We start from the raw sequence: 18,851 nt of genomic DNA, 5'->3' as shown, positions 1-18,851 counted from the left end.
TTTCAAAGATGAAGTGTTGCACACCCTTATTAAATGTAGCAGCCCATATATGAAATGGAATGCGGGTGAAGCCGTGAGGCTAACAAATGATTAGCTCAGGAACTCACCATTACTGCTACTAGATGCAGACAAGCTTGATTGCCATGATCGCGAGACACGTCCTGATCCGAGAGGAGATTAGCCGGGACTGCCTTCTCCTGGCGGAGAGAGACCACCGCCCGGGGCCGGCTTGCGCGGGAGACATGCATCAATTGGCGGCCGGTCTACTTCCGCGAATGCGTACACACATAGTCCTGCTTCCTTTTAAATGTTTTCCATAGCTACAGACATGTAAAATTGTTCCGGCAGTGACTACAGCGAGGCTTTCATACCCGCTACGCTGCACTGGCCTACTCTGGCTAGTGTTCGGCGTGGTGCACTGCCCTACACTTGCCACGCACGCCTGACTGGCGCATCGACGGAGCGGAACTGTCTGCACGACCAGAGGGAGCCCCAGCCGTCAGCATCAAACTAAGCACGTACTAACGTGAATAACTAAAACCTAATCCGGGTCCAGGCAGGAAGTGTTCTCTGCTTCCCTTGTTACACTATCCTGCACTACACATGTTGTGTTGGGTTGTGACATTCCACAACTGTCTCAAAGGTGGAGAGGGTAATGAAGTTGCATGTTACATGTTGACTATGTATTTGCCTACCTGTTGCGGTGCTTCTCTTCAGGTGGTGCCTGCCTGCTCTTGGTGCTTACTGGAAAGCAGTGCTTGCAGGGACTACATTGTGTGTGTCTTGCCCACCGTAAAAGTTCCCAACTGTTGGTGGGGATGTGACAAATACAAAAAAAAAAAAATGGTAAATGTTAATGAAAATATTTTTAAATAAATTGCCACACTCTATTTATTAAGATTCACTGTAATTAATCAGGTATCACCATTTTTTTTATTTACAATGAAATAATTATTTTCTTTATGAACAAAATTATAAATTTATTTTAAAAACTTTTCCTTTTTACAAAAAAACTTTATATATTTAATATTTATATGTTATTTTCTTATATGTATTTCTGAAACAAGAGTCAAAAGGAATAATAAAACTGTAAAATACACTTCAATAAATAACACAAAGACATTGCAGAACAATTCTGAGGTGGGAAGCATTCATTCACAGCCCAGGGACTAACGATACTGGACCTGAAATGAAACAATGATACAAGAACAGTTTAGTTACAGTTACTCTTGATAACTAAAAACAACAAATTAAAGGGAGCTTTCAGAGAATTTAAATGAATAGTGTTTCTACACAGCTGATGATTGCAGTTGTTGTCCAATAGGTTGCCTTATAAAAAGCCTTTTGGTAGCCAAGATGCTAATGAAATCAAAATTTATTAACAGTAAATGACAAAGGGCTGATACATTATTTAAAATTGTTACTTCTATTCAATTTTATTCTATAGGTTTCCTTACAAAACGTTTTTTGGGTATTCAAAATGCCAATGAAATCAAAGTTTACCAAAAATAAATAACTCAGGGCTGACATACCAATTAAAAATGTTACCATAATCTATTCCCTTAAAATATGTTGGACACACTTTAATGCACTACAATGTAGTAACTAATGTGTAGGTAATATCTACAGTATATAGATCATTAATTTTAAAATAATTGGTAGGTAATTGAAATAAACAATAAACATTTATTAAATTAAAATTTGGTGTCCTACCGTATACATAAAAATCCAGCTATAGTATTTCGCCATTGCGTCTCATGCGGGAAAGGGGAGAGTTAATAAATATGTAGAAGGGCCTTACCAGGGTAAAGGACAAGGGGTTGTTTTTAGGGACTAAAGAAAATTTGAAAAATAAACTCTTAAAAACATTATTAACTTAACCTGAAACTTAAATTTTGAAAATGGTTTGCTAATTTATCTTGAGAAAAGTTAATACTCGTTCTTGATAACTCATGATCGGTTTGGTTTTATTAATGTTAAGAATCAAATTACAGTGAAATTGCATTTATATTATATTAAATTATATGAGGCAATAAATTTTTTTTGAAGGTTTTCTAATACAAAACAATGAAAACTCGATGGAACTCGAAATGTTGCTGATTTATTAAACACGCTCCCTAACCCTTGCAAGTCGGCACATGCTCCCTAGAAGGGTGGATACGACGGGAAATGGCACGGCCCCACACGGCGAGGGAAACGGATACGCCGTTTCATCGCGGTCTGGAGGCATCGGAGAAGAGCTATGTCAAGAGGCTGAGGCCACCCATCCCATCATCGACACCATCGTAGCTTCCCCTGCCGTCTAGCGCCCCGGCAGGCAGTAGAGGTGTCTATCCAGACCTCTCCTCACATCTCTGGGACTCTTCAGAACAACCAGGGAGCCCGTGATTCGGCCAAGGACCTATCCAACCATGTTAATGACATGTACATTAGGTTCACACCTCAAAATAATCATAGATACTCCCCCAGGCATGTAATTCCGCTAGGGCGTGGTCCTGGTTAGGAGAAATATGGGTCTTTTACATGCCTATCATGGGTTCCAGGAACCGGGAAATAGATTCGCCATTTCCAATCGCGGCATGTTACTGGAGAGCGCCCGGCTAGGTCGAGAGGTTGAGGAGTCCCATTCCAACTTCGGCCCCACCGACCCGCCCCCAGCTCCGCCGTGAACCCCCAGACCACCTACAGAGCCAGCCCCCTCTGTGGGATCTGAGTAGCACCGTCACAGAACCATACCTCTCACATCCCTGGGACCCCTCGGTCACCCAGTTGCTCGTGATCCAGCAGAGGCCTATCCAACCTCTACTTACTAGCTCAGCAAGCTAGTACCCGAGCTTAAGTAGCTCAACACCATGTTAATGACAGTGTAATTCTTCCTTTTACCAATATCGTTCAGGTACATTTTCCCCCCAGAAAACTATAAAAATCAGCAAAATAACAATAAAAAGAGCCGGTGGGGCCCTGGGCAGTTGCCCGGTTTGCCGTTCCTGGAGCCACCTCTGCAAGGAGGCCCACGGGACCTGAACACAAGGTTAGTGCCCTGAAGAATCGTACCAGGGAAAATATTACTTACATCAAAACACTGTCCCAGCCCAAAGATAAAAATTCAGCGAGAGAACAGCCAGCCCATAACAGGAAAAACTGGACCACCGATTGCAATGCGCTCTGCTCCCTAGAAAACCTGAAAAAAAAAAAAAATAAAATACTGACATTATCAACACTATAGCAGTAGTTTTCACTCCGAAAAAATTAACACACAACTTAGGGGCCCTGCCTTCCTACACTGTGCGCTGAGCTTCAGAAGAAACCACGCAATTTCGAAACTGCCCGAGGTATCACAAGGAGTCGGTTTACAAAAAGCATTTAAGGGAACGGCGAGGGCGGGGTTCCGCTTCCGTATTTCGTTTTAAAATTGTATTTCTATAAGAGTGAAAACAGCTGAAATGCGTTTTCAGAATAATTATTTAAGGTATGAAATATCTGGTATAGATTATTGAAAGCACTCAAGAGACTTGCACTACACCTTTATGTTAATTTCCACACCACTACGCACGAAGAGAGGACCGTGCTAGTTCAAAGCTTTCCGCTTAAGACGCAATATCATGCTGGAAGCACTAGTGAGCGTCGAAGTCGACCTATCATTCCATTTTACTAACACAATTACACCCTAGACTAGTTGGGCCCCTTATACCTTATCTTAGGATACAGTTTTTTTTGGATATGTTTTGACCCACTAATGTAAACTTTAGATAAACTTTACTTTTAAGATTATTTATTTAGATTCAATTTAGTGCAAAAATCACATTTAAAAGCCTTTTTTGCAAAAAAAAATTATAATTCTTTTTAATGAATTAAGTATATTTATAATTATTTAATTTAATAGATTACAAGTTTAGAGTTTAAAAAAAACTAACTACTGTATGCAGGTATGGTCACTGACTTAAGGTTGGGCTACAATAGACACAAACATTTACACATGGATGGCTTTAGTGATAAGCACTCACAACATAAAACAAGCTTGGCTACAATGGACATAAACATAACTCTATTCCTATGTTTATTGTAGCTGCTTTAGTCTGCTAGAAATAAATGCTGCTGGTTTTATTGATGAGTTATCATAAGGAAATAATTAATTTTACAGGATAGAATAATAACATCCATAATAAGAACGAACAAATTTTTTAATTTAATGCAAAAATAATTATATTTTTCCCCTTTGCAAAGTAGTCTGCAATGTTTACAGCCTAACTCCACGGTGTAAACATAAGCAGCACAAAAGAAAATATAATTAATATCCCGCACAATCTAGTCAATACACATATTTTCTCATTTATTACGTAAAGTTGTCAAATGTCAAAGTGGTACAACGTTCACAGAGTCTGACGTTCTGAAAGACCGAAAAGTAACATGGTTTTAGCAATAAATAATACACTATTAAGCAAGAGTTAAACCCATAGCCAACTCCACTTGATAATATGTAATACCACACTTGAATAAATGCTTATTGCAAAGCAGTTAAGTTAAATTACTTGAAGTTTAACAGGTACATATAGGATATAGGTAATACTGCGTTGTGCTTGTCAAAGGCTCATGTTGATTGTACATGGCCCTCTAGTAAAATTTAGGGAATGATAATAGTATGTGCAATGAAATATATTTTTTTTGGGAATTAGAAATTTTTAAGTGAACAAACAGTATGACTGAGCAGTGACGTAGCAAGCGGGTGGCAGGGATGGCCCCCACCAGGGGCGCCGGAGCAGGAGGGGAGGGGGGGGGGGGCGCCGCGGCGACGTTTTCGCGTTACTGAACCCTCCCCTGCCCCCTCTTTCTCTTTTAAACCAAGTCATTGTCAATTCTGGCCAAGGGCGCCAGCCACCCTAGCTACGCCACTGTGACTGAGTATGATAATAGATATCAATGCGCTAAAGTTTTATTGTTTTCAAAAATTTGGTGACATCTGCATGATAGCATTCATTCTGTTGGATGACAACTGTACAACTAGGTTGTGTCGCTGCGAGAGAGAGAGAGAGGCGGAGCTGCCCCATCTCCGGGGACTCACTTTTCTTCCTGGACTTCTGGTTGGGGTCGCGGGCGCCACAAGGCCTGTAGGACAGGCGCTTCTTGCGCTTGTCGCTCGGGACGTAGCCGGGGATGTAGAGGGTGGGGGCGGGCAGCGATCCGGCGTTCATCAGCCGGCTGAAGTCCAGCTCCAGCTGGTTGGCTATCGGACCTGGAACGTCCAGTCACGGCTCGGCAAACGCAACACCCGCGGTCTAACACAATGACAACCTAGAGCCTAGACTAGTTGGGCCCCTTAAGGGCGTATGTCCCGTTCCAGGTCATGATTTTAGTTTTATATTAATCACTGATCAACTTTTAGACATTTTCAATCGTTTAACTTTCACGAAATGAAAAATATATATAGTTGCATACTTTTTGCATAATTAGCTGCCAAAGTTACATTTTTAACCTTTTTGGGTTGTACAAATAAGGAGAATTTAATTTATTGTAGAACTGAAACTTTTTAGGATTAACTGCAATGCCACTGGCTACTTCAAGAAATGGTTTGCATTTCTTTCAGAAAATATTAATTAATTTTACCTGACATTTCAAAATTCTCAAAATTTTTATGATCTTGACAGCCAAGAAACATGAAATAAGTTTTTGTGATAGAAAAGCAAACCATTTCTTGAAGTAGCCAGTGGCATTGCAGTTAATCCTAAAAAGTTTCAGTTCTGCAATAAATTAAATTCTCCTTATTTGTACAACCCAAAAAGGTTAAAAATATAACTTTGGGAGCTAATTATGCAAAAAGTATGCAAATATATATATTTTTCATTTCGTGAAAGTTAAACAATTGAAAATGTCTAAAAGTTGATCAGTGATTAATATAAATCTAAAATCATGACCTGGAACGGTACATACGCCCTTAAACCTTATCTTACGATACAGTTTTTTTTTTTTGGATTTGTTTTGATTTGACCCACTAATGTAAACTTTAGATAAACTTTACTTTTAAGATTATTTATTTAGATTAAATTTAGTGCAAAAATCACATTTAAAAGCCTCTTTTGCAAAAAAAAAAAAAAAACAATTATAATTCTTTTTAATGAATTAAGTATTATTATAATTATTTAATTTAATAGATTACAAGTTAAAAAGTTTAAAAAACCAACTACTGTATGCAGGTATGGTCATTAGGGACGTGCGAAGTTTCGAAATCAGACGTCACATGGTTCAGTTCCCCGTAGTTCATTGCAGCCACTACATCATGTCTGTGCGTCCAGGCTTGCACAAAGATTTTGGACAAGTCATGTAATTTACATTAAAAATTCAACCCGACTGCAAACACAATTTAAAGACCTCATGGATTCTAAACATTAAATTTTACACACATAAAAAAATAGTTCAAAGATTACATCTTAAAATTTCCCAAATTTTCTGTAATGGCTCACGAATTGTTACACAAGATACAAAAAAAAGAAACAATCACACAATGAAAACAAAATTAAATGGTATGCAAATAAAGAAATATTTTTCCCAATCTTACACTCTGGGAAAATGACACTGGTTATGCAGCAAGCATTGCAAGTCAGCAGTCTCCACATGTAAAATAAAAATAATGCCCAGAACACTTAATTTATAATTAAATGAGTATATTTTTTATCGATAATAACACAAATTTTTACTAACAGAACATAAAGACTGGGCAATGAATAAGTCTTGTTGTTTAAAGAGCTGTCTGCCTGAGATTTATGTTTGTAGTAAATTTCGAGGCAGCTTGCTGCATTGCTTGAATGCTGACTAAGGAGACCCTTTTTTGTTGCCAAGTTAGGTTTGCAAATGGCCTACTAGAATCTGCAAGAATTAGATATTCAATATTCATAAATAGTTTGATTTTTCGATTCAACATTGAAAATTGAATGTATAATAAATTTAAATTATTCATTACCAACAGAATCACCAAGTGGGACCGCTCACAAAACAAATTTCTTGACAAAGATATGTAGCTGAGATGATTCATTGAGAAATTTAGATATGTTTTCTACAACACTATACTTACATTGTTTTTATATTTATATGTAACAAATAATCTGTAAAATATGATTTATTATTTCTAACAAAACTCTAGTTTTATTACATAATCAGTTGGATTAACAACACAATTTTTAAAACTTAAAATTTTAATTTACATAATGATTTAAGGAAATGCAGTGCTAGTTTTTTTTTCTTTCCATCATTTTACATCTCTCTATTATGGATATATATATTTTTTTAAATAAATAGATAAATAAATAAATAAATATATATATATATTAATGTATTTTGGATAAACTTTTCTTGGACTTCTGTGAAGTGTAAAAAAAATGTTTTCAGTATGTCAACATTTGATTAAAATAATATTCAATATTTGTGAATAATCAGATATTGGATTTAATATTTGATTGAAATAAAAACCACAGCACAGGCAGAACAAGCAATGAACGGGATGCGTGAACACGGGCCAGTGCCGAGAGACTTCTGGAAGTCCCAGGCGACGGTGGCGGTCGGCCAGGCGACCCACTCACCCTTGAAGTGGAGCAGGAACTGGACGCAGCCGCCGTCGTGCAGAGTCCTGGTCTTCCGGCTGTCCACGGACAGCATCCACTCGGGGATGCCCATGATCTCTCGCACCTCCGCCATGAACTGGGCGCTGCGGGAAAACAGTTGCTTTGCAGATGAGCGATGGAATCAGAAGGGAAATAGCGAAGGAGATGACACTCTGTGAAGGAGGCCCTTAGGAACGGACATAACTGAACTAGTTTCCACCCGGGGTAAGAACATAACTTGGTGCGCCCCATCCGCCCCCAACCCCTCCGTTTTCAAACCAAACTAACCATAACCTTTTCTGACAACACCTCATAATATCGCCTCCACATATTAATTTCTCTATTCCAAATATTTTTTTATTCGACTTAGATGAAAATAAACAGATTTATTTGCAGTCATTTCATTTTTAATACATCTGAAGGTTGGATAATAAGTGAGACATACCAGTTTTTAAATATTTGACGAATATACATGTATGTATATTTCAATACAAATAATTCAGTTCATCTGCCCCCCAGAATATTTTTTTGTGTTCTAACATCACGATATTCAAGTAATAAAAATTACTCTGCTAGTAAACCCTCCTCCCCCCCCCCCCCCTGCCACAATGTGGCAACCAGAGCACAAGCCCAGTCCCCTTAACCCCCCCCCCCCCCCCAATAAGAGGAACAGATAGTTAGGGATGGAGAAGAGAAAGAGAGATGTAGAGCTACAGAGGCAGAATGATGGAAAAATTGATGCAGGCTGTCATCCCTGAAAAAAAAAAAAATGGTAACTTTGCACGGTTGCATGCCACAAACCATTTCCGAACCAACGTGACACTTGCAACTGATCAGCTGAGATTTTTTGAGGCTTATTAATTTTTATGCCACTTAAGACTCTGCAACATACAAATGATAAAACTTTGAGTAACAAATGGACTGGTTTTAGTCGAAATATCCACACAGTAAGAAAAAGAAAACATATTTTTTCGGTGAACAAATTTTCCATTGTCAGCAGAATGCTGCAACTGTGTGCCTGTGCTGCAAAAAATTGTTATTATCGTGTGCACTGCCTAGTTTTCACTTTCAGTTTAAGGCAGGCAGGAAACACACTTAGCTAACAAAAACAAAGACTGTTATGTTTGATCAAGTGACAAAAACACATATTCCTATTTCACACGGGACAAGAGAAAGAGACGAGTGGGACAATATCCACAATCTGGAAAACAAGCACTGCACACATTCAACAGTGGTTGGAGCCCAACTTCCTCCAATCTTTTAAAATAAAAGTTGTGATTCTAAAACACTTTAGTCTTAACTGTATTTAAATTTATACTAAGCCTGTGCGAAACTTCGACAAAGCGAATCAATCGAAGCTCTTTTTAATATTTGACTTAATTTTTCGGGTAATTTGCCATTCGTTTAATTTAAAGCTTCGGTTGTGATGCAAAGCTTTGTAGCTGATGTGAAGCTTTACAGTTGTTGCAAAGTTAAAACATTGGAAGGCTAAGCTTTGCTAATGAAAATACTTACTTTTTTGTGTCATTATAAGTGTTTTGCTTGAATAAAGTTGGTTATTGGAAAAAATCAAAAGAAGACGCTCCAATTTGCTTTATTTAGTGAATGCTCAATATTAATATTATGCACGTTTATTTTATAATTTTATTGAATTATGTTATATGTACAGCACAACTGGTTAATCACTTAATCAGAGTCAAACATTGCCAGTTTAATGATTTTTTTTTTTTTTTTTTACTTCTATCCTGTATTTTATAAAATAAGTGTAATACAGCTTCGAGAACAATATTCACAATTTGATTCAACTTTGCAAATATTTTAAACATTTGATTTGATATTTGCTTCATTTAAAAAAAAAAAAAATAAATAAATAAAAAAATTAAAAAAATAGTATTCGCACACAGGCCTAGTTTACATGTACTTACTTGAACCTTTCTGTGTGGGTAAAATACTTGTCTTTACCAAAAGCTAAACAAACAAGAAAATTAACACTCTGTATTATGGCCAATGCAGCCATTTTGCACCAAACTTCACAGCAAAAAGTTACAAAAAAATTGATTACAAACCAACAAAAATTATAAAATTAATTGACATAACTTACAGGACAAATCTTGGTGGCTTTTCAATGTTGGCATATTTGATGATGTCGCTGTCAGGTTCTATTTTCGCACATGCAAATCTCTCCCCGCCTCTGTCCTTGGTGAATATCACAATGGACCGTCCCAGAGCGGAGACCGTGCCCTCTGGAACAGAACACGTCCGCTTTTTTATCTCACCGGCGCGCATGAAGGAGTGAGGTGACAGCACTTACAAACACTTGACTACTGACTAACAGCTCATGAATTAACATGAGTTGAGCCTTAGCAATCACGGCCTCGGAGGAGTCTTCATAAATTAACTCGTACAATATCTGCCGTGCTAATGGAACCGTTTCTATACTTCTGGAAGAATAGGGGAAAAGATAATATAAAACGCATTAAAGTGTAAAAAAAAGACTCACACTAAATGAGAACTATAAGGGACTACCTAAAAGTGATAGGAAATTCAGGGAAGTATAACATCTTGGAATATAAAAAAAAAGGATGCAACATACTAGACAGTAGCTTAAACAACAGATGTATGCCATGGTCGGGTGTGTCATTATGAGCATCTCGTTGAACTCTGTTTGCGTGGAAAGAACCAACGACTTCTTACATTGTAATCAGCACAAAGAATGTACGTTTAACCTTTGTACTTAAACCCATTGTTACAATGGTTAAAAAAATATTAGTTTAAAACAAGATAAATCCCATTCAAACAAATGCCTGATTTAGGTGTTACTGAACAACATATGGTACTTTAAATTTATGAGCTATATTTACAACTGCACATTAATAAAATGCCTGCTTCAAGTCCCAAACACATGGATTAGTAAATAATCACAGACTTTTGAAGATGTAGGATGGCTGCAAGTAGTTTCAAAGGGTCTTGCAAAATGCCGGAAAGTGACTTTTTCATTGGATATGTTACCTGCTTTCAAATGTCTCCACTGAGATATTTGACGATCAAACATGTGGATATCAAAGTCTGTTTTGAAGAGTATGGCATCATCATAAAGTCACTTAGTTTAGAATTTTTTTTCCCACCCCATTATTTTGGTGAGGATAGCTCATCTCTAATTTCGGTACAAAGTGCAGCAAGTATGAACAAAGTTGCTTTATTCACCCAAGACACTAGGGTTAAGATGTGCGAAGATCGTTCAGAATTCTTTACCTAATGGAAAGTTGGAATCCGTGAACACTTGACGCTGTGTGCCGATGTCTATGGTGCCCATCCGGCCCGAGACGTCTCCCACGTAGCACCGCAGAGGGTTGTCCGGCCCACACTCGTCGCGGTACAGATCCTCCTGGAATCACATCGACATGACTCTGGGCAGAACATAAAGATACGTCCTAACTGCCAATGAATCTCCTTATGCTAACACATTTAATTTTTTTTAATATATAAACAGGTTCTCGATTATCATTACTGTTGTTATATAATTATGAAACTTGTTATTGTTTATCTGTTAGTTGCTTGCTGTGTTGTCTTGTGTATGCGTTATTATAGTATTGTCCTCAATGTTATTCATTTTGTTTCATGTATTTCTTTTGTCTATGTATATTTTTATGTTTATTGTGCCTACCACCCATGGCCTTATGCCGTCGGTAGGCATGCAACAAATTGATAAATAAATAAATAAATAAATAAATAACACATCTGTGTGGCAAAACATGTGTTCAGTCTGGCCAACAAATTACATGTGTAATTTATTCAACTTTAAATACCAAAAACAACCTTTTAATAGTACTAACATAAATTTATGACCCAAATGTTTTTTTTTTTTTTTTAAATTTACTATTGTTTAAGAGGTAACTTTTTAGCTAAATTATAATGAACTAAATTTCAGATAATACATTAAACAAGACATTTTTACTTTCTGAAATTTAAGAAGAAAAAAAAGGAGCATGTACTAATGTATTTGCATTAGAAGTTATACTTACTTGGCATAATAAAAAAAACTAACTTTGATTTTGCATGCAATTAATTAATTAAATATAATAATGAAAGAACTGGCGTGATATTATAATTACGGTTGGTAAAGGATACATTCAATCATTTAAAAAGTTTTAATAAATAGGTAGGTACTCAGTACTCAATATTACTATACACACATGTATAAATTTAATTTTTTTATTTAGTACAATAATTTAGATTAATTTTAATGAAAAAAAATAAAAGCAATAAATATGCTGAATGTTTATCCTTATTTATTAATTTTAATTATTTATTAAGTAATATGTATGGTGATAAATTATAATTTATAATGTAAATAAATTATACATACGGGAACAACCTCAAAAACACTCTCATGAAAATGGCCAGGAGATTACTAAACCTTTCACAGACACTTCTCACCAAGGTGATTTGGGTTCGATTCCTTGGAGGAGGGGGAAGGGAGGAAGAAAAATAAAAAAAGGGGGGGGGGGGGGGGGAAACCTGCATTTTTTGACTATTGGGAAGCATGGTTGATGTTTAGAGTAAAGATTTTATGGTCTCATTTTCAAGCCAATATCGTTCATAAAACACGAGTTTTTGGTGTTACTGTTTTTACTTTTTTTTATTTTATGAAATTTGTTCATTGAAAAAGATAGCAAATTACGGAACAAAATTTGATACTTAAATGCTCCATGATACTAATTTCTCCTAAACAGTGTCAATATGACTGAAACACGATGCACTTTTTCAGTATAATGATTTGTAATAAGCATGTCAAACTTTTCAGAACAGATAAAATACATCTGTTCAGTATTTGTGTGTTTGAAAAATGTTCTAAGGTCGTAATGTAAAATTGATTAACTAATAACAAATGCAAGATAAAAATTTCCCAATATTTTTTTTTAAAATTAAAGTATGGTACAAACATAATGTTAAATAAATTACTTTCATTGGATTTAATATTTAAAAGTTTTAAGTATATGGTATTAGAGTTAAGTTTTGATTGAAAATACTGATAGGTTCCATGATTTTAGTTGCATGTCGGTGCTCTGAGGTGTGTTAACATGTGTACCGGTGTTATTTTGGTTTTTATTACAGTTCACCATGTAACCTTTTTGGCCATATGGATTTTGTGTGAAACTTTCTCGGGGTGCTCCTGTTTCTTACGTTGGTGTTTTACGTCACCACTCCTGACCGCATCACACACATCCATCTATCACAACCTCTACGTGGACGAGGTTTTAGATTTCACGTCAACTGCATGCAGTAGCGACGCGACGCGCACTGTTGTGTCCGGGATTCCGGGAGGGTAGACATATCGACAAGATTATTTCTTTGTATTCTTTCTACTGTATTTATTTCATTTAAGCATACGTTTTAAGATATTTATAAAGATAGTATATAGTTCTTATGATTCAGTGGAAAGGGTACATGTGCACTTAGCCGGCTGATGCGTAGCGAATGTTTGTAATCTGAAAACGTCAGCGGGCATGTACACAGAACTGTTTTGTGGAACTCTGCACGCTGTACAAACCAAGGATGAGTGTGCTTGTGCGTCGTTGCTGATTTCTGGAAGCCGGCGTGCCTCGTGACCGGACGCCTGAAAAACTGAACTTTGATAAGGGCATTGCTGGCGGTGGACTGATGTGAGGGACGCTGAGGGACAGCGAGCAGAGGAGGCTAGGCTCTCGGAGAGAGCGGACGTTCCGTATGTAATTATGGTTGTACGAAAAATGAAGTGTTGAGTTGGCAGCAGGAGTAAAGAGATCTTCCACTGATTCATCGAGTTCCTTCTTGGGGTACCTATCCCTTAATTTTGGCTATCAGCGAGTGTACCGCTCGGCACTCGAACCCACCTAGGCCCGACTGCACAGGAATAGGCAGACGGGCGCAACAGCACGTACGTACGTTCAGAGGGTCGGCCAGCTGCGTGTAGTACGGATTCCACATGTAGCCCCCGGCCACGCAGCGAGTGTTCAGGACCTTGACGGTCGCGTCCACTCCGACGGGGTTCACGAAGATGGCCCAGTTGTGGTTCCTCGTCTGCGAGACGAACAGTTTCAAACACACGCGCAGCAATCAATAACAACATCAACAACAACAACAACAACAACAATCATAACGATGCTCTGTTTCGATTACATAGTCCATTATCTCTACTTATTCATGACAGCAAGTAGAGACCGGAAAAATTCGCGGATTCCTTTTGCGATAGGCTAGAATCCAAAAACGTTTGCCTTTTTACCGCATCAGTGATTGGGCAACAGTTTATCTGAACGACACTCGGCCAATGAAAAACCTTTGACAAAAGAAGTATCGAATCACTAGCGTCCCAGGTTAACAGGTATCACGAGCCAGTAGCCAATGAGCAGATGTCATTTTCCCGCATGCATAGAGGATCATGGAGTCTATCCTACAGGTCATTGAAATCGTGAATTTTTCCTGTCTCTAACAATAAGTTACAGGAGTGTATGCAGTATTTTTTCATTTCTGGGGAGGGGGAAATAGAACCACTTTGCCTGCTGTTGGCTTTCAAACTCTTTTGATTTGTTGGTGGGAATTATAGATTTTTTTTTAGATCATCTTCAACACCGTTCATTTAATGATTCCAAAAGTTAGTAACGTCACTGACTTCCCTAGCACAGCTTAAAATTAGTGATTGACTGGCTGTGGTAAAGTAAATTTTTCAGCATGTAGCTGGTGACATTTAATCTTGTTACAATAACTATATTATCTCATAGAACTTTAGAATTATTATTTAAAATTACTTATTAATCTTCTTCATTAAGGTTTTGCTGAAATCTGCAATCTTCAGAATTAACGATATTCCAAAATTACGGAGCTTAACAAAATGTGGACTGTAACACACGGTGACTATGACTGTACTAAACTTTCCTAACAGTTTAGCATGGATACCTCATTCACCAGAGCAAACTGTATTACAAAGCTTACTTTCTATCGATTGTTAAGAAAAACTTGATAATCAAAGATCTAAAACATAGGTAAGACGTTGAATTGGAACATAAAAATTAATAAACAAATTCATAGAGATAAAACCTGAAAATACAAGGAAGAAATTTTGAAACATAAATGTGTATTTATTTTCCTACAATCATATGACTTAAGGAAGAATATTTCTCCAAACGATGGTGAGTCAAAGTCTACTCCTCCCCTGCCCTGCCCTGAGTTTACCCCCTCTCCTATATTTTATGTACCATTCTGTGTCTTGTACATATTTGAACGTGCGTACCCTACAGCGTGCAGCTATCGGTACACAGGCAAGTTAGGCTACCGCAAAGACTCTAACAGGAAAAAATATCCCAGTGTAGAAGAAAGCTTCCACTAGAAAAAAATGGAGTCTCGTGGCCGTAAGGTGGCCAGGAAGCAGCTAGGAAGCTATGGAAGAATCTTCTAGGCTCTTGCAACGGTCACGCCTGTAGATATCGTCGCCTGCAAGCAACCGCTTGCCTAAGATCTACGAAGAAGACGCCTGCCGATGCTCCTACCCGCATACTGCAATGTTACTTTGTCCAACTTCCACCGGGACTTCGGAAGAAAGGTACGACACCGATACATCACATAAGTTTGGTACCATGCCCGAGAAAGACCATTATAATATAAAGTGTCATGCTTGTGAATAAATTTGTGTTTTATTTCAACGCATCTCCTCTTATCATTTGTGAGTTTTTCAACCTAACTCACCCCGTTGTCTGGTTTAGGCAATGGCTTACTCACAGTAATCAAAGGGATGGTGTTGCAGGTGTTACATTTCAGAATTCCTACATCAAACAGGGATCAAATAACCCAATAGGAATAAAAAGGAACATCGATAAAATTCCATTCCACCCATATTTTTCACTAAAAGATTAGCAGGATGAATTTGCATGATTATGATATTAACGTATTTGGGTCATTCTCATGAAAATGTACAATTTGTAAATCAAAAAGTTGAAAAGATAAAATATCTTAACTGTACTTGTTTAAGTTGTATAATTGTGCCACATATATGTATAACACTGATGACAGCAATGGCTAAAAACTTGCTCTATACAATGTAAATCAACAACATTTATTTTATATGTTCTGAAATTAACAGTTTGAACAAATAAAATAATAACCAGAATTTAATTCAAAAGTTTTGCAGCCTTGGTTCCAAGTAAAAGTTAAATGTCACCTCCATGGTAACTAGGTCACTTCCGTGGTCATTACGCGACCACGGAAGTGACAGCCACGGAGGTGACAAATTTTAATATTTTGGTTCACAGATTCCATAGTTTTAAGGTCAGAAAACTTATTTTTGGTAATACTGCAAGCAGTCGATAGATAATAGTACCTATAAAAATTGAAATAACTACATAACAATATTTTACCTCAGATAAGCTGACACGGAGGTGACAAATGTTAAAAACACATTCCCCTTTTTTACATTACACAATTAATAAATCACAATACACATTACTTACTCTCACTCCAATAATACTAACATAAAATAGCGGCTGCTGGCATCATTCTGCCAAAGATAAATATACTTTGCTGCACTCTTTACAACTTTTAGCGAACTAAAACTGGCTGCCAAATTGCTACGCCCATTTTTATACGACAGATGGGTAACATAATATGAATATCTATTTTGTTACATTTATAATTAGATCAATGAATATGTAAGGAACAAAAATTATTGAGCTTGTATGTTCACATAAAAAAACTAATTATAAGTAGTTAATTGTTACAATTTTAAAGAAGTTTGGCGCTGTCTCTAACTTTGGACAGGCCACGGAGGTGACAATTTGAACACTTGTCCTATTATGAATGGTAAAAATTGTAACTTTCCTCCAGACAAAATATAAGATAATATGCAATCCATTTATCGCCTAATGATAAATAATCCAGATAACACATAAATTAAAACATATATAGTAGAAATTAATATGGACTACAGATTGTATGTTTTCGTGAGAATGACCCATTTAACATTGATAGAACCCTACATTTTTGGCTTACTCACTGATGGTATGCATGTTACCACTTGAAATAAATAAATACAGTAGAATCCCGCTGATGCGACCCCTCACGGTTTCCGGAAAAACCGGACTTATAAACGGAATGGTCGCAATAGAGAATTCGGGCCAATTTTCGACTTTCTCTGCTCAAATTTTTCAAGGTTTATCAAAAAACGGTCGTATAAACGGAATGGACGCATCAGAGGGGGGTCGCATCGGCGGGATTCTACTGTAAAGTGAAAACGGCAGAAGCGTTGTGGGACGCAGGGGCGGCCCGGCTCACCACGTTGCGGTCGTGCTTGCCCGGGTGACGCAGCTTCACCTCGATGACGGTGTCGCTCGTGCTGCCGTCGCGGTACACCAGCTGCGTCTGCAACCCACAGGGCGGTGACGTCACCTTTGAATATATCGCACACCGAGAATAATAGGGCCACATCTCAAAAAAACTAAATTTTACAGGAGAGTGAATAATTGAAAGTTTATTCTTAGCCTCAGCAATCAGGAAGTGCATAATGTCGGCACTGTTTCTATGGCACAAGTCCAAATATGGCCATGGTGTATTCCAACCCACCCTCAGCTATACGAATAATAAGGCCGCATGTCAACATGTGGCTGTATTATTCTGATTTCTGTTTTACAAATTTAAAATGTAATAAGGACATATCTCATCTCAGGTGAATATTTATTGTACTACATATATGGCCTTGTTATACCAAATAGATGTAGCCATAGACATTACAAATATACAAAAATGTAAAAATTTTTTTTTTTTGAGATGTGGCCCTATTATTCTCGGTGTACGATATATACTGTATAGAAGTCGCCAGCCCAGGTTAAAATTTCTAATACCGTTTTGAGGAAGTTGGTTAATTCACCGCCGCAATCGCCACCACCTCTAGGGCATCGACTTGTGGTGGTCCCTAGCGGACAAGTGTCGAACTCTTCAAACACCCCTTCCCCACCTTCCCTCAAACACGCGTTGTCCTCCACCCACCCTCTACCCCACCTCTCATCCCTACAGTTTTGTGACTCGCAAACTCCCGTTGAACCGACCTTGAGCTGCAGTGAATTTTGGGTGGGAGGGTGCGGGGGAATGACAGCGGGCGACAGTGCTGCGCTCTAACGTGTAAATAACAACCTAAGACGATACAGGGCGTTACGGCAGCGCACTGCAGCGGTGAAGTTCCCAAGCTGCTCATCATACACTTCTGAAAACCGTAGAGTAAATCCTATCCACTCGCGACTTCTATACAGTATATATATTCAAAGGCTTCACGCAGCTGTCACTTCGCAGCAGCCCCCAACACCACCGCAACTAGCGAGCGACACACGAGTCTCCACGCTCGTTCGTCCTTGAAGGCGGTTCACACCGTACCCTCGCAGCATTTAGGTTGAAGTGATAACACAGCACCCATCCTTGAATTCGGAACAGGGTCTTACGTAGGAAGAGATGGGAATTATATATTTCTCCCCCCCATCCCTAACATGGGGCCAGAGAGTGACATACGCTTACATATAATTAGAGACCGGAAAAATTCGCGGGTTCAATGACCTTTAGGATAGACTCCAATATCCTTTACACACTCGGGCAAATGCCAACTGTTCATTTGCTGCTGACTTGTGAGTCGTCACGACTGGGTGGCCTGTGATTCGACACTTCTACGAGTGAGGGTCTCTAATTGGCCCTCAGTCCTCCAGATTAACAGTGGACCAATGGCAGAAGCAGCACTAAGGTATAGTTATTTGAATTTTAGCATAGCACGTAATGAACCCGCAAATTTTTCAGGTCTCTACATATAATTATGAAATTCCAACCCTAAGGGAGTAAAAAAGGGGTAAATTCAGTTTTTAGAAAATCATATGATTATGACTATATGACCGCAATGTGAACTGGCCACTTTCTCTATCCTTCTTGGCAAAACCGATCTGCTTAATGAAGCTTGCAGCTGCTAGTGAACTAGGCGCTTATAACAGTTCCAATTTAGAACTTCGTCAATAGATGGCATTACCTTCAATTTGTAACGTGCTATCGCTTGGTGCGTCTGTCGCGTCTTGCCTAGGGGTTACCTGCCTTCCCACAAACTGGAGCTGAAGATTGCTGATGCGTAGCCTTGAAGCACTGAGATTGTGCAATCAATGGGACTTTTAAATTCAAATTTTTTCATTATTCAAGTGTCTATGTCCTACAGACTTTAAACTCGGTAGTGATGTTCCTTATATTATATGTTTAGTCCGAGCAACGACT

The 18,851-nt window shown here is 38.0% G+C and overlaps 1 protein-coding gene across 1 annotated transcript in view; it reads right to left on the bottom strand.

Annotated features, from left to right (window-relative positions):
• Positions 1-1,022: 1,022 nt before the first annotated feature.
• The window catches only part of LOC134536961 (uncharacterized), a 31,218-nt gene continuing 13,389 nt past the window's right edge, over positions 1,023-18,851 (bottom strand). The window contains exons 8-15 of the mRNA XM_063377073.1: positions 16,890-16,976; positions 13,515-13,649; positions 10,842-10,974; positions 9,691-9,832; positions 7,569-7,693; positions 5,060-5,230; positions 3,074-3,181; positions 1,023-1,184 (exon numbers count right to left, since the gene is read on the bottom strand). Of these exons, the coding sequence (XP_063233143.1) occupies positions 3,075-3,181; positions 5,060-5,230; positions 7,569-7,693; positions 9,691-9,832; positions 10,842-10,974; positions 13,515-13,649; positions 16,890-16,976 (900 nt within the window). The 3' untranslated portion in view covers positions 1,023-1,184; position 3,074. The remainder of the gene's footprint in view (positions 1,185-3,073; positions 3,182-5,059; positions 5,231-7,568; positions 7,694-9,690; positions 9,833-10,841; positions 10,975-13,514; positions 13,650-16,889; positions 16,977-18,851) is intronic.

This window comes from Bacillus rossius, chromosome 11 (genome assembly GCF_032445375.1).
Source record: "Bacillus rossius redtenbacheri isolate Brsri chromosome 11, Brsri_v3, whole genome shotgun sequence".
In the NCBI taxonomy this organism is placed as follows: domain Eukaryota; kingdom Metazoa; phylum Arthropoda; class Insecta; order Phasmatodea; family Bacillidae; genus Bacillus; species Bacillus rossius.
The sequence above is the reverse complement of the archived record's forward strand: the minus strand, read 5'-3'. Positions and strand labels throughout refer to the sequence as shown.